Below are 27,044 nucleotides of genomic sequence, written 5' to 3'. Positions count from 1 at the left end.
TTTGGGTTAACTTTATTTTTTATAAAATCAAATAATGAAATAATGTATACAGGACTATTACTTGAAAAATAGAAGTCATCTATGCCTTAATTCTAACAGATGATCACAGTAATTAATTTCTTACAAATCCTTCCAGAAGTTTCCCATATATCTATTTCTCGAGTCATTGACCATTCACCCAGAAATGAAAGTCATCACTAGTTGTCTCTCCTTATGATTCTACAGTAGTCATTGATTTGTTCAATATTCTTTGCTCCATCCCTATCACTTTTATGTCTTGGATGAATAAAAATTAAGGTTTTCTCTCTCCTAGTAACCGTTTTATATTTGAGGTTTTTTATTTGTTTTCCTTTTTCCTGTATTTTGTTTTTGTTTTTGTTTTTTTGACAGAGGATCACTCTATAGCCCAGGCTGGAGGGCAGTGGCATGATCTTGGCTCCCTGCAACCTCCGCCTGCCGGGTTCAAGTGATTCTCCTGCCTCAGCCTCCCAAGTAGCTGGGACTATAGGTGTGTGCCACAATGCCCAGCTAATTTTTGTATTTTTAGTAGAGACGGGGCTTCACTATGTTGGCCAGGCTGGTCTCGAATTCCTGACCTAAAATGATCCTCCCGCCTCGGCCTCCCAAAGTGCTGGGATTACAAGTGTGAGCCACTGTGCCCAGCACTGACATTGTTTTTTGTTTATCCTAAACTCCTCAGTCTTCTTCTTTCCAGGCCTCTCCATATACAGATGCTATTTAATGTTGCTCCCAACAAATGTAAACACATTTTATTATAGGAATTACTTTGGAAAAACTTGATTTCTTTCATAAATATTCCCTGTCACACCCACTCAGTAAACTTTCCCCTGAAATGGAAAATGTCTGGCTGAGAGCTATAGGAAGCAAATGATAATACCGGGTGAAACTAGCTGTTATCAATTCTGTAGCAGGACTATCAACCTTATAAAATTTAACTCATTATGATGTATTTCTCAGCCTTAATTAATTCACATAATTAAACAAAGCATTTATTGGGCAACTGTTATATTTGCGGAGCATTTGAAGGCTTTACATGTTATTCTAAAAGGATGAAAACGTATCGACCAGGCAACCATGGCAGGCATAGTCTCTTATTTGGAACAAGGAAGAGTCAAAGTGCCCAAAGTTGTTGTTGTTGTTGTTGTTGTTTCTCCACAACTTCCTGAGTAGCTAGAACTTCAAGTGTGTGCCACTATACCTGGCTGAATTTGTTATTTTTTTACTAGTTTTCTTTTAAATTTTTGTTTTTATTTCTTCTAAAAAAAAAAAACCCAGAATGCATGTGCAGAACGTGCAGGTTTGCTACATAGGTATGCGTGTGCCATGGTGCTTTGCTGCACCTGTTGACCCGTCCTCTAAGTTCCCTCCCCTCACTGAACCTATTGACCCATCCCATAAGTTCCCCGTCTAATATGGTAGCCACTGGCTACATGTAGCCATTGAGTTTCAGAAATGAGGCTAGGCTGACTTAGGTGTTTTGTAAGTATAAAGCACCCAACAGATTTCAAAGACTTACTAAGAATAAACGAATGTAAACTACTTCATTAACAATTTAAAAAATATTAATTAGATCTTATAAATAAATTTAGGATATATTCAGCTAAATAAAATATATTATTAACTTAATTTCACCTGTTTCCCTTTTCTTTTTATTTAAATGTGGCTATCAAAATTACACATGTAGCTTAAAATACACATGTAGCTTAAAATAAAATTTCAATGAATATTTCTACTGAACAGTCTACTCTAGGTAATCAAAAATTCTAGGCTGGGCATGGGTGGCTCATGCTTGTAATCCCAGCACTTTGGGAGGTAGAAGCAGGAGGATCACTTGAGGACAGGAGTTTGAGACCACCCTAGGCAACATAGTGAGGCCCCACCTGCCCAATCTCTACAAAAAGTTTTTTAAAAAATTAGCCAGGTGGGGTGGTGCTTGCCTGTAGTCTCAGCTACTCTGGAGGCTGAGGTGTGAGGATCACTTGAGCCCAGGAGGTTGTGGCTGCAGTGAGCGGTTATCACACCACTGCACTGCAGCCTGGGTCAAAGAGTGAGACACGGTCTCAAAAAACAAAACAAAACAAAATCTAGGTGGATATAGGTGTTCACTAATTCATAGAGGAAATAAAATTTGCAATTTTGAAATGCTTTCTGGTAGACGCTTTGCAGGGGCCTAAAGGAGACTGTCGGGAAGTATGTGCAAGTAGTATAGAAGTTAGGAGCATGGGTTGGGTGTGGTGGCTCACGCCTGTAATCCCAGCTCTTTGGGAGGCCGAGGCGGACGGATCACGAGGTCAGGAGATCAAGACCAACCTGGCTAACACGGTGAAACCCCGTCTCTACTAAAAATAGAAATAAGTAGCCAGGCGTAGTGGCAGGCGCCTGTAGTCCCAGCTGCTCGGGAGGCTGAGGCAGGAGAATGGCGTGAACCTGGGAGGCGGAGCTTGCAGTGAGCGGAGATCGCGCCACTGCACTCCAGTCTGGGTGACAGTGCAAGACTCTGTTTCAAAAAAATAAAAATAAAAATAAAAATAAAAAGAAGTTAGGAGCATATTTCTCCAGGCTACCTGTGTGGTTCGAATCTTGGCTCTGCCACTTGCTGGCTATGTGCAAATTAATTACCTTCTCTTATCTCAGTTTTCCCATAAATAAAGGTAAGAATAACATGTACATGTTTATTTTCTATTTCCCGGGAACAATACAAGCATTTTAAGAACAGGATTAAAAAATTCCTGATTTACTTCTGTAAAACCAAGTGCTGAAAGCAGGTAATGGCACATGTAGGTACTTGATAAATATTTATTGAGTGAATAAATATTTAATGTCTGTTACTGTTTTAAACAGGGCATGTGATAAAGCATGTAAATAAAATTATTCACATTTTTGGTACGTGTTAAGCATATAATCAATTGATATGGACAGGAGACAGAGAAATACTGGGTAGAAGAGGACGGTTCCCTGGCAAAGGCCCCACCCTCAAACCTGGAAACCTGCGGCCCTAAATGAGAACAGGCATTCCTGTTTTTGCTCCTAAAAAATTGCCTTTTGGCCCACCATGCCCCCATCTGGTACCCATATAAACCCTGAACCCCAGGCTCCAGAAGGAGATGAGCAGATGAGCAGACGAATGGCAGAATAGCGCAGCAGAGAAGGAGAAGGAAGGAGTGTCTGAATGTAGGGAGGAGTTCGGCTGGGGATGGACGGAGAATCAGCCCCTAGACAGCCAAACTCCAGGGGAAGATCATCTTCCCACTCCATCCCCTAGCCGGCTCCCCATCCATCCCACTGAGAGCCACCTCCACCACCCAATAAAACCCTGCATTCACCATCCTTCCAGTTCATGTGTGACCTGATTCTTCTGGGATGCTGGACAAGAACTTGGGATGCAGAAAGCTGTCACACTAGCCCTCTGCCCTTGCAAAAAGGCAGAGGGTCCACTGAGCTGGTTAACACTTAAACTGTCCATAGACAGCAAGGCTAAAAGAGCGCACTTTAACACACCCACTTGTGCTCCTGCACCTGTCCGTCTGCGTGCTCCTCCTCCTCTAAGGGGTTTGAGCAGCTGAACAGATGAGCGACACCCCTGTTGCATGTCCTGCAAGGGAGGTCAGGTAACTCTCCTGTTTCACAATGTTACAATCCTAATTAATATAAAAAATTATCTTTTCCAATGACTGTATTTTCCGCCCTGGATTTTGATTCTCATTTAGGATCACTGGCCTAGGGGATATGGTCCCACCTTCTCGCCCAGATTCACTCGGCCTCTCCTGATTTTGCTCCTGTCCTCTTGCCAGATCTGCTTCTAACTCTTCCATGTATACTTAATCCTGCCCAATATGAAAGTGTTTACCTGCCCTGAGCAAGCCACTATTTCATGCTTTGGGCTCTTGGTGCCTGCTGTCCTATCTACCAGAATGCCCTCCGCCCACTTTGTGCACCTGATCCTTGCTCATATTCCACTTCTATGGGCTGGCCCTCTGGGATGAAGCCCCTCAGGGCTCCCTCTGCCCCTTTACTCTTCTATTATGCCTGAGCTCCTCAGGCAGAGCTGCACAGGACCCTGATATCCCTGAGTGTCACAATCCATTGAAAACAAGCAACAGAATAGCATAGAATGCTACTGCTCATTTAGGGGGCCATGGACTCCATCCCTGACTCTGCTGCATGCAACAGGACTCCTGTCTTCTGGGATCTGAGCTGTTGCTGGAGGGCAGTGGGATGGAGAGAGGCCAAGCAACAGGGAGGCTTGGTGCCTGCCCTGGCCCTGCCACTCCTGTGGCATGAACTTTAGGGACACTGCTTTTCCTCTCTGTGAGCATAGCTCCTCTTCCCAGTTTCTTCTTCTCTCCCTCTTCATACCAATGGGCAGTGAGAACCCGTACAATCTCCTCAGTAAAAGTTCTTTGAAAGACAAATGTAGAAATTTCAGTTAATCTGGGATTCTTCAGGAGCAGATTTTGGACATAGAACAGAACATGGAGAAGCATGTTAAGAAGTTTATTTTATAGACCACAGCAGAAATTCCAGCCAAGTTTCCTTAGACGAAATCACCTGGGTGTGGCAAACAGACAAGGCTTCCATTATTCTACCTCTAGGGTTTCAGTAGTATAAAACCGGTTGTTTTTGATGGGGATTACAGCAGCATCATCAGGGCAGATGCCTAATTCCCGAATAACATCAACGACGGCTGCAATTTGCACAGTTCCTGAAAAAGACAGGGACAGAGATCATCTCTCAGACACCCCGGCCATGTCCTGTCTTTTCTACTCATATCAGGCATCTACATCATATCAGGAAACTGAACCAGCCCCCTGGGGTTCAGTTTCCCCAAATCCTTTGCAAATTTGTCTCCTGTATCAACTTTTTGCACACAATGCCTCTGTCTTAGAACCTGGGTGCCTGTGTCTTTATAGCAGCATGATTTACAGTCCTTTGGGTATATACCCAGTAATGGGATGGCTGGGTCAAATAGTATTTCTAGTTCTAGATCCCTGAGGAATCACCACACTGACTTCCACAATGGTTGAACTAGTTTACAGTCCCACCAACAGTGTAAAAGTGTTCCTATTTCTCCACATCCTCTCCAGCACCTGTTGTTTCCTGATTTTTTAATGATTGCCATTCTAACTGGTGTGAGATGGTACCTCATTGTGGTTTTGATTTGCATTTCTCTGATGGCCAGTGATGGTGAGCATTCCAACCGAAATGTCCAACAATGATAGACTGGATTAAGAAAATGTGGCATATATACACCATGGAATACTATGCAGCCATAAAAAATGATGAGTTCATGTCCTTTGTAGGGACATGGATGAAATTGGAAATCATCATTCTCAGTAAACTATCGCAAGAACAAAAAACCAAACACCACATATTCTCACTCATAGGTGGGAATTGAACAATGAGAACACATGGACACAGGAAGGGGAACATCACACTCTGGGGACTGTTGTGGGGTGGGGGGAGGGGGGAGGGATAGCATTGGGAGATATACCTAAAGTATAATAAAAAAAAAAAAAAAAAAAAAGAACCTGGGTGCCTTCCCCCATCTGCTCTTCCCGTGCTCTTCCCTCCCTCCCTTCTGTCCTTCTGCCCTGAGGTCCTGGTCCTGCTCGGTTCGCAGCCATGTTTCTGTTTATAGTTTCTCCTCCCTGGTGGCCGGTGGGTAGTTCCCTCCTTGGACAACTTCTGTACTTACTGTTGGTGTAAAAGTCCCAGTAGAAGGTTTTTGGATTTTCGTCACATAGGCAGGCAGTATACTTATAGTTAAATGCACCTTCCAGAGGGACGCTGCTAATGAGGTAAGTTTTAATCTGGTGAGGAGAAGGTGGGAGGGGGAATTCATTGTTATTTTGGGGAATGGGTAAGGGAGGGAAAAATAAGAGAGGGAGAAGCCGGAGGAGAAGAGTGGGGGTGAAGGTGGGCCCAGGGCAGGGGGAAGTCTACTGTTGTGGTATCATTTCAGGAGCCAAAGTCTAGGTCAGAAGGTTTTCCCTCCCAATGCCCTCAAACTCCTGCCTTAGCAGTGTGGAGAAGCTCAGGAGGAGATAGGGGTGCAAGTGAATCCACAGGGCAAGGAGAGCTCATCCACGGCAGCTGTCCAGCTGGGGAGCAGGCTTGCCTTAGTCACCAGCCAGAGGTTTCAGGAATCAACCTGCAATCACATTTACTCTGAGACCTGGTGAGACAGCAGCCTGGCCACTTGCGTGTAGGAGCCAATGTCAGGCCTTGTTGTCAGAGCTGTGACCAAGCCCCAGCTGTGCTCCTCTCTGACTTGGTGACCTTTGGTGATGAGAGTTAGGCCTCTCACTCTCACTTTCCTCAGGTGTGAGGTGGAAACAATTAACTACCAAACCTGGCTGTTAGATAAGCAAATGACATCTTGAATGTAAATTTCTTTTTAACTTGAGTGCTTTGCAATTCGAGATCCCAGATTATTGTATATATAAATTTCAGTGGAGTCAGAAGATTTTGTCCAGTTAACGTTTAACACAGCAATTTTATCCTGGGGTCCATAGACCCAGAGGGATCTGTGGATAGCATTCAGTGAGTCTGTGAACTCAGGCAGGGGAAAAATATGCATCTTTATTACTAACCTCTAAATGATAAAAAATGAGGATTAGGTGGTAAGAAATTTACAGTTATATAAATATATTTTACTAAAAATTTAAAAATAGTTATACTTTGAAAAATGAAGCCACAAATAAAAATTTGTTGACTAGAATTAACAAAATTTCCTTTCCCATAAATTATTTCTAGTTTGCAAAGTCAGTTAGTCTAAGGATTTCTTATTCTTTTGGTTGTGCTTAGGTGGGTTTTGAAAAGATTGCTTTATTTTAGAGTACTAGCATGATTCTTAAAAGCATACTTTTATTAATCACAAAAGCACAAAATTATGTCACATGTCATTTTATTGATTCAAACATATCTTATTATACCTACCACTACCATTAACTATTATCACCAGAAACCACCATTTTCACAAAAATTTTATGTACACATTATGCACATGTTCTTATTCTCATTCTCACCTGTGCTTGTGATAAACAAAATACACAGTTGAAAAATTATGATTCAGCCTTGCTCCTACCCCAAATTAGTGTACATGTTTCAGATTCTTGGACTGAAAATAGAAAAATTTGACAAAGCAGCTGTGATATTCTTTGCTCATTGGCCAGGAATTTTTCTTTACAGGTGTGGGGATATTTCTAGAATGCAGTTGACTGAATAACAATCTTCATGCTCTCAATGTTGTTTCACATGTAATCATTGTCCTTAGTTCTCATTTGAATTAGGAAACTTATGTTGTAAGGAAATACTTATGCTGCCTGATAGAGGGTGTCCTTCACGAAGGGTCTGGGGAGGGAGTAGGGGAGATGGGAGATGCATGGATCTTGGCCCTAGAACAAAGGTAGTGGGGGCAGTTTGCATGCTTGTGACACCTGAGATCAATGACTAGGAAAAGGACACACAACCAATGTCCCAGGGAAGAGTCACTGTGGATTAATAACTGCATAAGTCTCTTTGACTTCTGGCACTTGGCTAGACAGGAGGGATAATGCTGTAATCCCAAGCTGCTCAAAAATGTGGTCCTTTGGGCACAGCCTTGGTGTACCTTGGGCGTCTGTTAAAACCCAGAAGTTCTAATCTCTCCCCAGACCTGCTGAATGAAACTCTGAATTTTAACAAGATCCCTGAGTGAGTTTTAGGCACATTACCATTTGAAAACCTCTGACCTTGTTCAGAGATTGGACTTCTGAACTTGGGGAAAAGGAGGAGATGAGTACGAGCTCCTTGTCAGGGTGGGGAGGCTGGAACAAGAGTCAACTTCTGGTGACCCAGAGCAAAGGGGGAAGAGGAGGAGATGAGTATGAGCTCATTGTCAGGGTGGGGATGCTGGAACAAGAGTCCACTTCTGGTGACCCAGAGCAAAGGAGCAGAAGAAGGCAAGAGGACAGCAGAGTTGCTCAGTGCTTACTGGAGAGGAGGAGTCATATCCTGCATGTCCTCTTCTGCCCACCCACCTCAACCTATGGTGTGGAGTTGCTGCTTTCTCTTCTGAGAACTCCCCTCCCTCCATCCTAAACTAAACATGCTCAGGACCTTGGAAGGACTCTAACTGCTTCTCTACCAGCTCTTACACTTCTTTCTTTTTCCCTCTTTCTCACTTCCTATTCCTTCTTCCTTTCTTTCTTATTTAACCTAGACTTCTCTGGATTCGAATTTCTTCATCTGGAAAATGAGAAGTCATCTGTCCCAAGCTCCCACAGTTGTTCTGAGTCTCAAGTAGTATAACATAAGTGAGAATGTTTCATTAAGTACACTGTACATTATTAAAGTGAGAGATTAAATTATATTTATAATCAAGGAGTTGAATTATTTTTTGAAGTCACCCCCCAGTCCTCTACTTACCACCATGCATTCTTTCAATTCTGTTTGAACTGCAAGCACTGCAGTGACTTCGTCATTTGGACGTACTGACTTGGGGATGTCAAAATCCTTTATTATGATCTTCCGACTGATTGTGGGAAGAGAGAATCAGAACACCAAGATCAGAGACCAATCTTTGAGTGAGAGGGGGAGCCATGAACAGGGCAAGGGCACAGGATGGGCTGGGCAAGGGAGGGAAATTATGGGGCTTGGATCAATTGTTCCGCATCGGAATCCCCTGGAATTTTCATGTGTTGATTGGATTGGTTACTTTGCACAGATTTAATTTTGTTTAATAAAACAACTAGGACACTTTAAGATTCCTTAAAGAACTAAAAGTAGAACTACCATTTGATCCAGCAATCCCACTACTGGGTATCTACCCAGAGGAAAAGAAGTCATTATTTAGAAAAGATACTTGCACATGCATGTTTATAGTAGCACAGTTCACAATTGCAAAATCATGGAACCAACCCAAATGTCCATCAATGAACGAGCATCTTCTTCCCTTCCATTGACCAAAAACAAGTTTTTAAAAAGAAAAAATGTACAATACCATATGCCACTTCCTGATAACATCGTACAGGCTCTGGTGGTTGTCTACTGAGTAGGAGGGCTCAAGTCATTATTAGGAGAAAATTTTCTAGGAACAGAATCACATTAAACCAGCAAACCTCTTGATCAGGGAAATGCAAATCAAAACCACAATGCGATACCACCTTACTCCTGCAAGAATGGCCATAATCAAAAAATCATAAAACAGTAGATGTTGGCGTGGATGCAGTGATCAGGGGACACTTCTGTACTGCTGGTAGGAATGTAAACTGCTACAACCACTATGGAAAACAGTGTGGAGATTCCTTAAAGAACTAAAAATAGAACCACCATTTGATCCAGCAATCCCACTGCTGGGTATCTACCCAGAGGAAAAGAAGTCATTATTCAAAAAAGATACTTGCACATGCATGTTTATAGCAGCACAATTCACAATTATAAAATTGTGGAACCAACCCAAATGCCCATCAATCAACGAGTGGATAAAGAAACTGTGAGATATATATATATATATATATATATGATGGAATACTACTACTCAGCCATAATAAGGAATGAATTAACAGCATTTGCAGTGACCTGTATGAGATTGGAGACTATTATTCTAAGTGAAGTAGCTCAGTAATTCAGTAATGGAAAACCAAACATTGTATGTTCTCACTGATATGTGGGAGCTAAGCTATGAGGACTCAAAAGCATAAGAATGATACAATGGACTTTGGGGACTTGGGGGGAAGAGTGGGAGAGGGGTGAGGGCTAAAAGACTACAAATATGGTGCAGTGTATACTGCTTGGGTAATGGGTGCACCAAAATCTCATCACCGCTAAAGAACTTACTCATGTAACCAAATACCACTCGTACCCCAGTAACTTATAGAAAAATAAAATAAAATAATAAAAAATTTAAAAAACCCAGCAAACATCTCAATGCACTGGAGGTATTTGTAGGAGCATCTTTGAAGATCCTCCTTCTTTGGTCCCTAGGCAGGGTTTAGGAATTTGTATTTATTTAGCTCCTTAGTAAATTTGGACATATGGCCATGTTTGGGAACTTTAGATACTACTCTACATTTAGACCATACACTGCAATCTGAAAAGGAAAGGAAATGGAGACAAAGAAAATAGTCAAATATTCTTCTTCAGTCAATGAGGACTGGGTTTGGAGCCAGGAGAGTTATTTTCTCTTCCCTAGAAACTCCTGGCTACGGACCTTTGTTATTGTGTGGGACAGAAGGGAATTGAGATTCTTAGCCCACAGTGTCTCACAGCCCCATTTTCTTGGGGCAAAGCATCTTAGAGAGATTCTATTTTTTGGTGCCAATTGCTGTAGTGCCCAGTGCACAGGAAAAGGGTATAAATACCTAAGCAACTTCAAAATCTCTCCCATTTGTATATGAGTTTCAGATTGATAGGATGACCAGCTTAATTCGAGTGACTAACCATCTCAGTTTACCCAGGACCAAGGTCTTTTCCAGAATGGGTTGTGGAGGTGGTGGGGGAGGGCAGAGTTTCAATGCTACAACCAGGAAAGTCCTGGGCAAATCAGGATGATTGATAACCTAATTAGCATAGTTTATTTGAATACCTTGCTGCCCTTCAGGGCTAAGTGGACAGTCATCTGGCGGGAATGGGGTGGGATCTGAACCTGTCCCCATGCAGGGTTTCTTGGGACACTTGCCTCCATTACGTTAGCTTGTCAAAACCCTGAACAGTTTCCTCCAGGACAGGATGTCTGACCATGCCATAGAGAGTACCTCCAAGATCACAACCCAGAAACCCAGCATTATAAACTCTACTGCTATAGAGAAAACTCCCTAGATTGGGTATCGCTGCTTTCTCCCAGACCCCTGGCTCCGTTTTCTACTTTATTTTACTTGCTCCAATTTTTCTGCTTCCTTCACACATGTGTTCTCAATAAGTTGACTTCTGAACCTGTGCTCTCAGGTCCCAGTATACGTGAGAGCAAGAGGTCCTCGTATTCATCTTCAGACTTCAGGTTAGGAAGAACGTCTAAGCTGCCAGTCTAGCTCAATCTCAGACCACAGGGCAGTGGCCAGGGCCTCTGGTCCTTTAGCCAGTTCTGCCAAAGCTGCCCTAAGCTGCCATTGGAACTCATAGACCTGTTATGCTTCTCTTCTAGGAGGCAAGGTGTGAGAAGGTAAAGTTTACTGGGCAGAAATCTGAACAAAGGTATAAATTATGAACAAGATGTGGATCAGCGTGTTAGATGAAGACTAACTACTAATTACAGCCTGTAGGTACATTTGGAGCTTTATTTCCACTGGCAATGCAGAAACACCCAGCAAAAATGTGAGAGGAGTTGGTGGGTCTTCCTAAGAGGACAAGAAGTGGAACCTGGCAGAAGGTCCATGGGAGCTCCTGGGACTAGAGTTCTGGGAAGTTGAAAGAAATTCTCAGAAAGAGATAAGTAGATTTCCAGACTGGGAGAGGAGCCCTCCCTGCAATTTTTTTTGTGGGGAAGAGAAGGGCATGGCTCACGTGTTGTCCTGAGCTTTGTTGGCCCCCAACTGCAGGCAGAGAACCAGGAGCAGGGTGGCAGGGCTGGCCCTGAACAGGAGCTGGAGCAAGTGCATGCTGGAGAAAACAAGGCGATGTGTCCCAGAGAAGTGGTGTCCCAGGTGCCCAGCACACTTCTTATATACAGATTGATCAAGGAAGTGCAAGAGCTGCCAGGGAGATCCATGAGGTGAATCACCCATTCACCCTCCCCACTCATGATCTTTCCTTGTTGACCCAAAGTTTGTTTTTCTAAGAAAAAATCATCACTCAGCTAGAATGTCAGCATTTGAGAGAGGAGTCAGATTGTTCTTCCTTGTTTTTTCAGTGTCAGAGTTTCTCAAAATGGCTAGGACCTCAAAAGATACACCAGTTTTTCCCGAGTTTACAGATTCAGCTTTCTTTTCCCTCCTAATTTGCCTGTCTGAAGTGCTATGTGTAGTCTTAGCTTCAGTCACTGCTCCCCTGGTCTCTGAAAGCAGAGAACCCAGGTGTGGTGGCAGGTTTCAGACCAGAGGCATAGAACATCTTTGCTTGATCAAATTATAGTGAGTTCAAGATGCAATGCTATTGAAAACATTTCTTGGAGGGCTAGGATGATCAGGACTTCCCTAGCAGTCACTACCCATCATGAGGTGGAAGAGCTAGAGAAGACCTGTGCTGCTCTACATGATGGGGAAGTGAGTTCAAGACACTGGGTGATGTAAAGATGTTTATTGTCATTGAGTCCTTCTTAATTTCAGGTGTGGTTGCAATATACCGCAGATGCCCAAGATCCCCAGCTGCCTCACAATTCCCAAGGCAGGGTGATATTTTAATTCTAGACAATTCCTATAAATAGCTGGCACCCCCAAATCAGACTTCTTGGCACCAAAGAGCTGGCTCATTTTCTTATTGACATTATTGACATGACCACTTTCTTACACTTGTCTCATGCGTAAGCCACACAGGAAGACCCACAGTGGAAAGGACTCCTTCCATGAGAATGGAGCCCACATTATGTCCAGTAGATAACCAGGTTGTAGAATTCCTCTCCTTGGGATGATGGGGAGACTTGCTCTTGCCAACACTGGCATTGTGTTATTTCTCCTTATGAAATTAAATCTGCTCCTTAACCTATGACTTACAACACTATGGGATTTGTTTCTATCCTTTGCATGGCAGACAGCGGCCCAGGAAGAGCCTCTCTGGCAAGAGAGTGAAAATCAGTGTTCTAGGAGTTACCGCCTCTGTATGTTGCTTTAGCCAGGATTCAGAGCTAAAGTGTAAGTGTGTGCTTCTGCTTTCTGGATGTATCTCTCAAAATTGCTCGTCTGTTTATTCAACTCCTGCATCTACTTTCTCTTTCCTTTGAATTGGACACCATTCATGTCATTGCTCACTTAAAACTTCAGCTGTTCTCATGATCACATGCTTTCTTCCCTGTTTATGTCCTATCCACTCAAGAACACTGCTTGTGAGGGTCACAATGACCTTCCTTAGTAAGCCTTGTCCCACAATTAAATTGTCTTTACACCTGGTCCTTCTCACTTGCATAATTTCCATTTGAAGCACACCCTAGCTAGACTGACTAAGGCAGGCATAAGGCAGAAGAATCTAGGAAGTGTCTGTGTGGGAAAATGCAGGAAAAGTTCTTTGCTTGGCTCTTTGAAGGCATAGCCCTGTCCTTGAGGATGCAACTCCAGCACTCCCAAGAGGCAGTGTCCAGAGGAAGGCAGATGACAATGGGTTAAGAGCATCTGTTGAAGGTAATGAGGCTGTTCTTCTGTGAGCCAGCAGGAAACTGCAATACCTACAACCCTTCAATGTACAGGACAATCTTTTTTTTTTTTTTTTTTTTTTGAGACAAAATCTCACTCAGCCAGGCTGGAGTGCAGTGGCATGATCTCAGCTCACTGCAATCTCCACCTCCTGGGTTCAGGAAATTCTCATGCCTCAGCCACCCGAGTAGTGGGGATTATAGGCAGGTGCCACCATACCCGGCTAATTTTTGTATTTTTAGTAGAGATGGGGTTTCACCATGTTGGCCAGGCTGATCTTACATTCCTGACCTCAAGTGATCCGCCTGCCTTGGCCTCCCAAATTGCTGGGATTACAGGTGTGAGCCACTGTGCCTGGCCTAGGACAACTCTTATTCAGGCCATGACTGCTGTGATGGTTACTTTTATTTGTTAGCTTAGCTAGGCATGGTGCCCACTTTTTGGAAAAACAACAGTTTAGAAGTTGCTGTGAAGTTTTTGTTTGTTTGTTTTAAATGTGATTAACATTTAAATCAGTAAAATTTGAGTAAAACAGATTACCTATATAATATGGGTCAGACTCATTGGATCAGTTAAAAACCTTAAGAGAAAAGCTGGAGGTCCCTTGAGGAAGAAGATTAGGGAGAAAAAGAAACCATAATTATTATGCCACAAAGAATGAACAAGTCTAGGTTTAAGAAATCAAATAAAGATTGATAAAATCAGATTGTAAACAACTCAGGAAGCTTACAGAAGAGAACGTGTATAGTCCCATAGGGAAAGAGTTAGAATATAGGTGAAGCTTGCCACAGGCTAAGTTTGCAAAGAGAAGGATAATCTTAGTCCTGACAAGGCTTGTGAGAAGAAGATAAGGAATGGACAGAGAGGGAGTTATAGACACCAACACACATGAAGCATATGCTGTGTGCATTACACTGCTCTAAACATTTTCACATATATTAGCTCAATCTTTATTATAACCCTGTGAAGGTGGTTGCCATTTTTATTCCATTTTACAAGAGGAGAAACAGAGACGCAGGAGAGAAATATCTAACCCAGACCATGTAGTCAGTATATGGCACAGTCAACTTTGCAAGAAGGTTTTGTGGAATCTGAGTTTTGATTTACAGTATCTGAGAACCTCTTTTCGAAATAGAATCCAAACTTACAAATGTAAACTACAGGTACAGGATCTTGGAGGAGGCACCCATAAGTAGGAAGCCCTGAGGCTTCATGCCATTAACTTAATGGCGAATACACCTTTGGATGGGGCCAGAATTTCCACGCTGGCAGTCTGGCCCTGGAACATGACCCTTTAACCACTGCACTGCCTACTGGTGAGAACAAGTTGCAAAGTTAGTAACTGGCAGAGTTAGGGGTTCAAAATTAAGTAGTCTGATACCAGAGTTTATGTCCTTAAACACTTGTCTAGTCTATTTATTGATGTAGCAACAGTTTAAAGTTGAGAAAAGGAAACTCACAGAGATTTTAATAAGTTGTTCAAGTCACAGAGCCAACAAATAACAAAGGTATTGAAGTTTGGCTTGGCCATATGACTAAGCCAAACCATTGGAACCCAGATAGAAGTGAATCCGGAGTTGGCACTTAGAGTGACTACTCTATATTTCCTCTTACTTAATAAAAGCATAATTGGCACAAGACTTGTACAAGGGCATCTAATGCATAAAGATGTAATGAGTTGTTTCTTAGAGGAGGTTATATCCAAGCAAAATCTCTCAGAGGTGAGAGAAGCTGGAGTGTGACTCTTTTTCTTAGAAACTCTGTCATCTTTAGTGTCATTTCTTTCTTTCTTCCTTTTTTTTTTTTTTTTTTTTTTTTTGGCGGAGTTGCACTCCTGTCACTCAGGCTGGAGTGCAGTGGTGCAATCTCGGCTCACCACAACCTCCACCTCCTAAGTTCAAGTGATTCTCCTGTCTCAGCCTCCTGAGTAACTGGGATTACAGGTGCCTGCCATCACGCCCAGCTAATTTTTTTTATTTTTAGTAGAGATGGGGTTTCACCATGTTGTCCAGGCTGGTCTCAAACTCCTGACCTTGGGTGATCTGCCCCCCTCGGCCTCCCAAAGGGCTGGAATTACAGGTGTGAGCCACCATGCCTGGCCTTTAGTGTCATTTCTAAGGTCACCCTGGTGATGTAGGGTCCAAGGGAAAACTTTTTTTCTGCCTTCTGAAGTTTTGCTGAAAAATAAATGGACAAAAAGTAGATTAATAGGAGAAATGTCATACAAGTTTATTAACGTGCATGGGAGAGAATGATTACCTCCAACTCCTCAGTGGGAGTACAGAAGCTTATGTGCCATCTTGAGGTTACAGAAAGAATGAGGTCTTGGAGCATGGCCAAAACCAGGTTATGGTAGTAAATCAGGTTACAGTAGTGCTACGGTTATGGGAGGGGAGAAGAGGAAGCCTGGCTAGCAAAGGTGGTCTTGCTATTGTCGACCAAAAGAGTTAAACTCTGTAAAATATTTTAGGAGATTTATTCTAAGCCATATATGAGCGATCATGGCCTGTGACACAGCCCTCAGGAGGTCCTGAGAACATGTGCCCAAGGAGGTGGGGGTACAGCTTGGTTTATATATTTTAAAGGAGGCATGAGACATCCATCAAATACATTTAAGAAAGACATTGGTTTGGTTCAGAAAGGCGGGACAACTCAAAGGGCAGGGGCGGGGGGAGGGGTCTAGGCTATAGGTAAATTTAAACACTTTCTGTTTGACAATTGGTTGAGTTTATTTGAAGACCTGGGGTCAATAGAAAGAAAATGTTCAGGTTAAGATAAAGGATTGTGGAGATCAAGTTTTATTGTGCAGAAAGCTCTCAGATAGCAGACTTCAGAGATAGCAGGTTGCAAAATGTTTCTTACCTGACTTAAAAGGCTGTCTGGCTCCTAGGTGATTATCTCCTGGATCTGGAAAGGAAGGAAGGAAAAGAAAGGAGTAAGGGAATTCTCTATAGAATGTGGATTTTTCCCACAAGAGACTTTGCAGGGCAATTTCAAGACATGGCAAGGAAATGTATTTGGGGGTAAAACATTTTGATTTTCTTCCTTGTTATGCCAGAGTCAGATTGGAAAGTAAGTCACGATATACAGGGTTAAAATAAAACCCATCTGATGAGCATTTATGGTCTCCAGACCCTTAGCTAGGAATTTGGCCAAGATTAAAACAAACAAATACACACACACACACAAACAGAGCTTAGTCCTCACTATGCCGGTAAAATCTTACAGGTAGTAGCCCTCAGAGAGAATAGGTAAATGTTTCTTTCAGACCTTTAAAGGTATCAGACTCTCAGTTAATCTTTCCTAGATCTGCGAGGGAGGACCTCAGGAAAAGCCTGCTGCATCAGTGCAGATTCTCTAGAGACACAAATCTCCCCACAAAAGGCAGCTTTGCAGCATTGCTTCTGTTTGCAGATCCTGTAACAGCCATCTCAAAGTATATCAAAGGAGTATATTTTTGGATGAAATAGTTTTGTTTTATTCAGGTATTAGTATTCAGCTTTTAAGAGGTGAAAGAGAGAATGGAGAATTATGGAGGGTTTTATTTTTTTTTAATGGGCAAGATTTGGAAGTGGCTTCCAAATCATAGAATGTCATTCATTCTTTGTCCCCATTGCCACAGCTTAGTCATATAGCCAAATCAAACTGCAAGAGAGATTGGGAAATTTAGTATAGCTGTGTGCTTAGGAGGAAAGGGAAACAGATTTGGTAAGTTGCTGTGTTCCTTTACATATGTGGTATGTGTATCTGTGCTTTTTATAGAGAACGTCATCCTAAAATAATCAAAAAGATCAGAATGTAGCTGAAAGAGAGTTTATTGAAGCACAATGCTTGAGGATGTGCCCACCAGCAAGCACAAATTCCAAAGAATGGAAGTCAGTGTTCCAAAGTATGAAAGTTTCAGATCATTTATACAGATAAAGTTCAGGGAAGTTTAGCAGAATTTCAACACCTTTCTATGGAAGGCTTAATGCATAGTTACAATGATCTGATTAGTTGAGGTGGTTTTTTTCTTTCTGGAAAGATTTCTCTAACATTCCACACTGAAGATGTAACTGTCAGGGGGTCTGTTTTGAGGATGCAATCTGGTCTGAGTTAGGTACAGGACAATAAAGGAAGCAGTTAATCTAGAATAAATATCAGTGATTGGAAGGAGGAAGTCTATTCTCTGGTCTTTCTTAGTCATTTACAGAACCAGAACAATGAGGAAGAGGGTTAAGCTGTAATCTAAGAAGCAGAATTGCAAAACATGCTACATGTCTCAGATCACAGTAGCAGCTCTCTCAAAGTTTAAGGAGTTTGCAGTGTTCTAACAGATTTTAAATTTTATTCATTTTCACAAAAATATCAAAATGTTTTCCAAAATTGTGGTGCCATTTTATACACTGCACAACAGTTTCCCAATATTTAATATTGTCAATACTTTTAATCTTGGCTTTTCTGGTGGATATGTAGTGGAGCTTGTTGTGATTTACTTTGAATGTTTGTGATTATTAGTGGTATTTAGCCTTTTTATATGTCATCTGGATATTATATATTCCCTTTTGTGAGGTGCCTATTCAAGCCTTTGCTTGTTTTTCAATTGTAACTGCCTGAGGGGTTCTTTCTGCCTGCTGCACAAAGAAAGACCATGGCATTGCAGTAAAGAAAGTTTAATAGACCTGAGACTGGCCACACCACGTGGGAGATGGAATTAGTACTCAAATCAATCTCATCCAAGCTCATAGTTAAGAGGATTTTTTCAAAGCCAGTTTAGGGAAAGGGTGGCAGTGACCAGGTAATGGGTGCTTGCTGATGATTGGTTGGGTTGGAGATGAAATCATATGGAGTTGAAGCTGTCCTTGTAAACACCCAAGGGGTTCACCTTGCCTGCTGCCTAGACAAAGTGCCAATTCATCAAGACAGGACTTGCAATAGAGAAAGAATAATTCATGCAGAGCAGGCTGTATGGGAGACTGGAGTTTTATTATTACTCAAATCAGTCTCACAAGATAATTTCTTATCTTGTGGCTAATGTTAGTCCTACAAAGGCAATCTAGTCCCCAGGCAAGAAGGTCTGCTTTGGGAAAGGGCTGTCTGTGTTTTAAACTATAAACTAAGTTTCTCCCAAAGTTAGTTTCAGAAATTCTCCTTGTTGTATCTGAAAATATGCCATTCCAGTGAAAGCCTTGAATAGGCAGTGTCTCCAATTGTGTCCTGCTACAAAGAAAAATAGATTCTTATTGAACTTATGAAAATAACAATATTGCCGTGAAATAATGTTCTTGAATAGCTTCTAAATTCTGGAGAAATCAGGTAGAGAGAAAGGTAAATGTCTCAATTTGCTCACAAAAGTTTACTTTACCTATTGCTATAAGCCATGAAGAGCTCAAAAGAAAAAAAGTTTTTAGGACTTTGGAAAACAAAACTTAAAAAGATTTTACAATGTTTTAGGCAAAAAGAAGTAAAAATTATTTCAGTCCTTCCTTGGTTCAGTTCCATGGAATTAATTCTTTTTCTGCTCAAAATTGGCCTAGCAATCTTCATAAATAAATCAGTTGTTTTTATGAGAGTTCTGGAAGTATTTTTTACCTAGTCAAATGGTATGATCTCCAAAGTTATCAGAAACCTGTATTCAAGAGCACTTGGGCCAGGCACGGTGGCTTATGCCTGTAATCTGAGCACTTTGGGAGGCCTAGGTGGGGAGGATCACCTGATGTCAGCAGTTTGAGACCAGCTGGTGAACATGGTGAAACCCTGACTGTACTAAAAATACAAAAAGTAGCCAGGCGTGGTGGCATGTGCCTGTAATCCCAACTACTTGGGAGGCTGAGGTGGGAGAATTGCTTGAACCTGGGAGGTGGAGTTTGCAGTAAACTGAGATTGTGCCACTGCACTCCAGCCTGGGTGACAAAGCGAGACCCTATCTCCAGAAAAAAAAAAAAAGTACTTGTTATGGTCCTTGGCATAAATTCCCTTAAAGATATACTTTAGGCCTGCAAAAAACTTTCAGGAAAAAAAATATGAATAAAGCAACCCATTGGATAAAACAAGACACATCAGATTATTTTTTTGAAATCTTATACAATTTTGGAATGTATACTAATAACATATCCATTCAAATATAACTCAAGAAAATGAAACACCACTTATTATTTGATAATAATAGGATTTTAACATCCCAAATAAGCCTTATATATTTTACTTGGACTTCCAAAACCCTCCCCACTTTTTTTGAATATAATAGAGGTAGTTTGAGTTGAAAAGACTTAATTTAGAATTTGAAATTTGATTTTGGGGAGTATATCCGATATCAAAGGTTTAGAACACTTGATATCAAAATAGGAAATGTTTAAAATGATCAAAATAGGATCACAGGTTGTATTAATCTGTTCTCATGCTGATATGAAGAAATACTTGAGACTGGGTAACTGATAAAGAAAAGAGGTTTAATTGCATCACAGTTCCACATGGCTGGGGAGGCCTCAGGAAACTTACAATCATGGTGGAAGGCGCTTCTTCACAGGGCAGCAGGAGAGAGAATAAGTGCTGAGCAAAGGGGGAAGCCCCTTCTAAAACCATCAGATATCATGAGAACTCACTCACCATCATGAGAACAGCATGGGGGAAACTGCCTCCATGATCCAGTTATCTCCACCTGGTCCCACCTTTGACATGTGGGGATTATTACAATTCAAGGTGAGATTAGGGTTCAAGGTGAGATTTGGGTGGGGACACAGAGCCAAACCATATCACAGGTCATTGTAAAATTATAGTCATTAATTTAGTCAAAGTGATAATTCAAAGCTTTCAAAAAGCAAAATACTTTACTCTTTGATAGAGAAGAGGCTCGGGTTTTTTTTTAACTTTTACTTAATATTTTAAGTTCAGGAGTACATGTGCAGATTTGTTATATAGATAAACTCATGTCACAAAGGTTTGTTGTACAGATAATTTCATCACTGAGGTGTTAAGCCTAGTACCCATTAGTTATTTTTCCTGATCCTCTCTCTCTTCCCAACCTTCACCCTTGACCTCAGTGTCTGTTGTTACCTTCTATGGGTCCATATGTTCTCATCATTTAGCTCCCACTTGTAAGTGAGAACATGCAGTATTTGGTTTTCTGTTTCTGTCTTAGTTTGCTAAGGATAATGGTCTCCAGCTCATTCCATGTTCCTGCAAAGGACATGACCTTGTTCTTTTTTATAGCTGCATAGTATTCCACGGTGTATATGTACCACATTTTCTTTATCCAGTATATCACTGATGGATAGTGATGGGCATTCCATGTGTTTGTTATTGTGAATAGTGCCACATTGAACATATGCGTGCATATGTCTTTATGACAGAACTATTTGTATTCCTTTGGGTATATACTCAGTAATGGGAGTGATGGGTGAAATAGTGTTCCTGTCCTTATATCTTTGAGGAATCACCAGTGTCTTCCACAATGGTTGTACTAATTTACACTCCCACCAGCAGTGTATAAACATTCCTTTTTCTCCACAGCCTTGCCAGCTTCTGTTATTTTTTTGACTTTTTAATAATAGCAATTCTGACTGGTGTGAGATGGTATCTCATTGTCGTTTTAATTTGTCTTTCTCTGATGACCAGTGATGTTGAGGTTTCTTTCATATGCTTGTTGGCTGCATGTATGTCTTCTTTTGAAAAATGTCTGTTCATGTCCTTTGCCCACTTTTTAAATGGGGTTGTCTGGTTTTTTTCTTGTAAATTTGTTTAAATTCCTTATAGATGCTGGATATTAGACCTTTGTCAAATGCATAGCTTGTAAATTTTTTCTCCTATTCTGTAGATTGTCTGTTCACTCTTTTGATAGTTTCTTTTGCTGTGCACAAGCTCTTTAATTAGATCACATTTGTCAATTTTTGCTTTTGTTGCAATTGCTTTTGGTGTCTTTGTCATGAAATCTTTGTCCATTCCTACATTCTGAATGGTATTGTCTAGTTTGTCTTCCAGGGTTTTTATAGCTGTGGATTTTACATTTAGGTATTTAATCTATCTTGAGTTGATTTTTTTATATGGCATAAGGAAGGGGTTCAGTTTCAATCTTCTGCATATGGCTAGCCAGTTATCCTAGCACCATTTATTGAACAGAGAATCCTTTCCCCATTGCTTGTTTTTGTCAAATTTGTTGAAGATCAAATAGTTTTAGGTGTGTGGCCTTATTTCTGGGTTCTCTATTTTGTTCCATTGATCTATGTGTCTTTTTTTGTACCAGTACCAAGCTGTTTTGGTTACTGTGAGGCTCAGTTTCTCAAAGAATCAATAGACCTAAATAAAGACAGCATGAGAGCAACAGAATCTGCCTTTCCTTCTATTCTTTTGACTCAAAAGGTAAATGAAAAATCTTTTATCATCTTTTATTAATACTACATGAAATCTTGTTCAAAAAGAAATTCAAATTCTACCTTTACATCCATACATTATTAATGATAAAACTAATTTTAATAAAACTTTATAAACAGATTAATCTAATCTCAATCAGTTTTGACCACAGAAGATGACTTTCATAAACATTTTAAACCTCTTATAATTTTTTCCATTCTCTTTCTTTTCCTGACTTCCTATATCCATTCACTTTATCTCTTTGTTCTTCTTTTATTTCTTCAATTTAATACAACTTTTAAATAACCTCTAACCTAGGCAAAACCACTTTTCCTTTAAGAAAAAACATATCCTCATATCCATCTTATAACCATCCTTGCCAAAAAAAACTTATGTGTTTTCTTATACATTCTGTGTATAGAATTATCTTTCTTATCCCTAATTCTAGTTACCATATATTCATTAGAATTTAAATTCCTAGTAACCTTAATTCATAGTGAAAACCTAAGAAGTAAGCAATTTTTTTAAGTGTCAGTCGCATACCAACAGTTTATGAATATGAATTTTTATAATATTTAGAAACATAGGCTTTCTAATGGAACATTCTTTAAAAGTGTAGAACAGGGCCAGGCATGGTGGCTTATGCCTGTAATCCCAGCACTTTGCGGGGCCAAGGCGGGAGGATCATGAGTTCAGGAAATCAAGACCATCCTGGCTAACATGGTGAAACCCCGTCTCTACTAAAAATACAAAAAATTAGCCGGGCGTGGTGGTGGGCACCTGTAGTCCCAGCTACTCGGGATGCTGAGACAGGAGAATGGCATGAACCCAGGAAGCGGAGCTTGCAGTGAGTTGAGATTGCACCACTGCACTCCAACCTGGGCGACAGAGCTAGACTCCATCTCAAAAAAAAATATGTTGTGGGAAGTCAGGGACTCCGAACAGAGGGACTGGCTGGAGCCATGGCAGAGGAACATAAATTGTGAAGATTTCATGGACATTTATCGGTTGCCAAAATTAATACTTTTATAATTTCTTATGCCTGTATTTACTGCAATCTCTGAGCATAAATTGTGAAGATTTCATGGACATTTATCAGTTCCCAAAAATTAATACTCTTACAATTTCTTATGCCTGTCTTTACTTTAATCTCTTAGTCCTGTTATCTTCATAAGCTGAGAATGTATGTCACCTCAGGACCACTATTGTACAAATTGATTGTAAAACATGTGTGTTTGAACAATATGAAATCAGTGCACCTTGAAAACGAACAGAATAACAGCAAGTTTAGGGAACAAGGGAAGACAACCAAAGGTCTGACTGCCTGCGGGGTTGGGCAGAATAGAGCCATATTTTTCTTCTTGCAGAGAGCCTATAAATGGACGTGCGAGTAGGAGAGATATCGCTGAATTCTTTTCCCAGCAAGGAATATTAATAATTAATACACTGGGGAGGGAATGCATTCCTGGGGGAGGTCTATAAACGGCCGCTCTGGGAGTGTCTGCCTTATGTGGTTGAGGTAAGGACTGAAATACGCCCTGGTCTCCTGCAGTACCTTCAGGCTTATTAGGGTGGGGAAAAGATCCTGCCCTGGTAAATTTGAGGTCAGACTGGTTCTCTGCTCTTGAACCCTCTTTTCTGTTGTTTAAGATCTTTATCAAGACAATACGTGCATAGCCGAACATAGACCCTCCTCAGTAATTCTTTTTTTTTTTTTTTGAGACGTGGTCTCGCTCTGTCACCCAGGCTGGAGTGCAGTGGTGCGATCTTGGCTCACTGCAAGCTCCGCCTCCCGGGTTCACGCCATTCTCCTGCCTCAGCCTCCCAAGTAGCTGGGACTACAGGCACCTGCCACCACGCTGGACTAATTTTTTTTGTATTTTTAGTAGAGACAGGGTTTCACCATGTTAGCCAGGATGGTCTCGATCTCCTGACCTCGTGATCCGCCTGCCTCAGCCTCCCAAAGTGCTAGGATTACAGGCATGTGCCACCGCACCCGGCCCAGTAATTCTAATTTTGCCCTTTGCCTTGTGATCTTTGCTTTGCCCTTTGCCTTGTGATCTTTATTGCCCTTTAAAGCGTGTGATCTTTGTGACCTACTCCCTGTTCATACACCCCCTCCTCTTTTAAAGTCCTTAATAAAAACCCACTGGTGGACTCTCTTTTTGGACTCAGCCTGCCTGCACCCAGGTGAAATAAACAGCCATGTTGCTCACACAAAGCCTGTTTGGTGGTCTCTTCACACAGACGCGCATGAAATTTGGTCCCGAAATTTGGTGCCGTGACTCGGATCAGGGGACCTCCCTTGGGAGATCAATCCCCCGTCCTCCTGCTCTTTGCTCTGTGAGAAAGATCCACCTATGACCTCAGGTCCTCAGACCAACTAGCCCAAGAAACATCTCACCAATTTCAAATCCAGAAGTGAGGAGTGTCTCTGCCTGGCCGCCCATCATCTGGGATGTGAGGAGCCCCTCTGCCCAGCCGCCCCGTCTGGGAAGTGAGGAGTGCCTCTGCCCGGCCGCCATCCCGTATAGGAAGTGAGGAGCGTCTCTGCCCAGCTGCCCATCGTCTGGGATGTGAGGAGCGCCTCTGCCCGGCCGCCCCATCTGGGAATTGAGGAGCACCTCTGCCTGGCCGCCCCATCTGGGAGGTGAGGAGCACCCGGCTGCCACCCCGTCTGGGAGGAAGTGAGGAGCGCCTCTGCCCGGCCGCCCCGTCTGGGAAGTGAGGAGCGCCTCTGCCCGGCCACCCCGTCTGGGAGCTGAGGAGCGCCTCTGCCAGGCTGCCACCCCGTCTGGGAGGAAGTGAGGAGCGCCTCTGCCCGGCAGCCCCGTCTGGGAAGTGAGGAGCGCCTCTGCCCGGCCGCCCCGTCTGGGAAGTGAGGAGCGCCTCTGCCTGGCTGCCACCCCGTCTGGGAGGAAGTGAGGAGCGCCTCTGCCCGGCCGCCCCGTCTGGGAAGTGAGGAGCGCATCTGCCCAGCCGCCCATCATCTGGGAAGTGAGGAGCGCCTCTGCCCGGCCACCCCATCTGGGAAGTGAGGAGCGCCTCTGCCCGGCTGCCCCGTCTGGGAAGTGAGGAGCGCCTCTGCCTGGCTGCCACCCCGTCTGGGAGGAAGTGAGGAGCGCCTCTGCCCGGCCGCCCCGTCTGGAAAGTGAGGAGCGCCTCTGCCTGGCCGCCCATTGTCTGGGAGGTGAGGAGTGCCTCTGCCCGGCTGCCCCGTCTGGGAGGTGAGGAGCGCCTCTGCCTGGCTGCCACCCTGTCTGGGAGGAAGTGAGGAGCGCCTCTGCCCGGCCGCCCCGTCTGGGAAGTGAGGAGCGCCTCTGCCCGGCCGCCCCATCTGGAAAGTGAGGAGCACCTCTGCCTGGCTGCCACCCCGTCTGGGAGGTGAGGAGCACCTCTGCCTGGCTGCCACCCCGTCTGGGAGGAAGTGAGGAGCGCCTCTGCCCGGCCGCCCCGTCTGGGAAGTGAGGAGCGCTTCTGCCCGGCCGCCCCGTCTGGGAGGTGAGAAGCGCCTCTGCCTGGCTGCCACCCCGTCTGGGAGGAAGTAAGGAGCGCCTCTGCCCGGCCGCCCCGTCTGGGAAGTGAGGAGCACCTCTGCCCGGCCGCCCCGTCTGGGAGGTGAGGAGCGCCTCTGCCTGGTTGCCACCCCGTCTGGGAGGAAGTGAGGAGCGCATCTGCCCGGCCGCCCCGTCTGGGAGGTGAGGAGCACCTCTGCCTGGTTGCCACCCCATCTGGGAGGAAGTGAGGAGCACCTCTGCCCGGCCACCCCATCTGGGAAGTGAGGAGCGCCTCTGCCCGGCCGCCCCGTCTGGGAAGTGAGGAGCACCTCTGCCTGGCTGCCACCCCGCCTGGGAGGAAGTGAGGAATGCCTCTGCCCGGCCGCCCCGTCTGGGAAGTGAGGAGCGCCTCTGCCCTGCCGCCCCGTCTGGGAAGTGAGGAGCGCCTCTGCCCGGCCTCCCCGTCTGGGAAGTGAGGAGCGCCTCTGCCCAGCCGCCCTGTCTGGGAGGTGAGGAGCGCCTCTGCCTGGCCGCCCTATCTGGGAGGTGCACCCAACAGCTCCAAAGAGACAGCGACCATCGGGAGTGGGCCATGAGGACGATGGCAGTTTTGTTGAAAAGAAGTGGGGGAAGTGTGGGGAAAGGAAGGAGAGATCAGATTGTTGCTGTGTCTGTGTAGAAAGAGGTGGGCATAGGAGACTCCATTTTGTTCTGACTAGGAGAAATTCTTCTGCCTTTGGATGCTGTTGATCTATGGCCTTTCCCCCAGCCCCCTGCTCTCTGAAACTTGTGCTGTGTCAACTCAGGGTTAAATGGATTAAGGGCGGTGCAAGATGTGCTTTGTTAAACAGATGGTTGAAGGCAGCATGCTCTTTAAGAGTCATCACCACTCCCTAATCTCAAGTACCCAGGGACACAAACACTGCAGAAGGCCGCAGGGTCCTCTGCCTAGGAAAACCAGAGACCTTTGTTCATGTGTTTATCTCCTGACCTTCTCTCCACTATTATCCTATGACCCTGCCATATCCCCCTCTCCAAGAAACACCCAAGAATGATCAATAAATACTTAATAAATAAATAAATAAATAAATAAATAAAAAATAAAAAATAAAAACCCACTGGTTTTGCGGCTCAGGGGACATCACGGACTTACCGATATGTGATGTCACCCCCCGGAGGCCCAGCTGTAAAATTCCTCCTTTGTACTCTTTCTCTTTATTTCTCAGACCAGCCGACACTTAGGGAAAATAGAAAGGACCTATGTTGAAATATTGGGGGCTGGTTCCCCCGATAAATATGTAGAACAGGACCTTTTTACTAACAAATATAAATATCTTTTATTTCTCTGAAATAAGAAGTCAAAAGTACTTAAGCTTCAACTCATAATTAGTCATTAATGTCTTAGAATTATATCTTATTTAGAGATAATTTAGATAGTCAATGAATATCCATCCTTTAACTTAGCATAGCAAATTTTGAGGGTATAGTTACCAAAAAGATTTTAAAAACCTTTAAAAACATTTGTATTAGTCAGGGTTCTCCAGAGAGACAGAACTAATAGGATATATATATATATTTTATATATATATATATATATATATATGAGTTTATTAAGTATTAACTCACAAGATCACAAGGTCCCACAATAGGCCATCTGGAAGCTGAGGAGCAAGGAAAGCCAGTCTGAGTCCCAAAACTGAAGAACATGGAGTCTGATGTTTGAAGGCAGGAAGGGTCCAGCTTGGGAGAAACATGTAGGCTGGGAGGCTAGGCCAGTCCAGGGTTTTGTTTTGTTTTCTTTTTTTTTGAGACGGAGTCTCACTCTTGTCATACAGGCTGGAGTGCAGTGGTGCGATCTTGGCTCACTGCAATCTCCGCCTCCCGGGTTCAAGCGATTCTCCTGCCTCAGCCTCCTGAGTAGCTGGGATTACAGGTGCCTGCC

At 43.2% G+C, this 27,044-nt stretch overlaps 1 protein-coding gene and 1 long non-coding RNA gene across 3 annotated transcripts in view; one reads left to right on the top strand and one right to left on the bottom strand.

Annotated features, from left to right (window-relative positions):
• LOC129060506 (uncharacterized) overlaps positions 1-27,044 on the top strand; it is a 253,030-nt gene that overhangs the window by 147,037 nt on the left and 78,949 nt on the right. The gene's annotated exons all lie outside the window — the stretch shown is intronic.
• PIP (prolactin induced protein) lies at positions 4,502-11,597 on the bottom strand. Its single transcript, XM_002818585.5, has 4 exons — positions 11,503-11,597; positions 8,431-8,536; positions 5,717-5,831; positions 4,502-4,723 (listed from the first exon to the last, which is right to left on the bottom strand). The coding sequence occupies exons 1-4, from the start codon at positions 11,595-11,597 to the stop codon at positions 4,599-4,601; spliced, it is 441 nt and encodes a 146-aa protein (XP_002818631.2). The 3' UTR covers positions 4,502-4,598.

This window comes from Pongo abelii, chromosome 6, assembly GCF_028885655.2.
Source record: "Pongo abelii isolate AG06213 chromosome 6, NHGRI_mPonAbe1-v2.0_pri, whole genome shotgun sequence".
Lineage (NCBI taxonomy): Eukaryota > Metazoa > Chordata > Mammalia > Primates > Hominidae > Pongo > Pongo abelii.
Note: the sequence above shows the minus strand (reverse complement) of the source record. Positions and strands in the feature narration are given on the sequence as shown.

Coding starts and splice junctions, on each gene's coding strand:
- PIP (XM_002818585.5), bottom strand. CDS start 11,597: ATGCACTTGCTCCAGCTCCTGTTCAGGGCCAGCCCTGCCACCCTGCTC. Junction 5,832..8,430: donor AATTGAAAGAATGCATGGTG/GTAAGTAGAGGA, acceptor TCTCCTCACCAG/ATTAAAACTTACCTCATTAG. Junction 4,724..5,716: donor CTGGGACTTTTACACCAACA/GTAAGTACAGAA, acceptor TGTCTTTTTCAG/GAACTGTGCAAATTGCAGCC.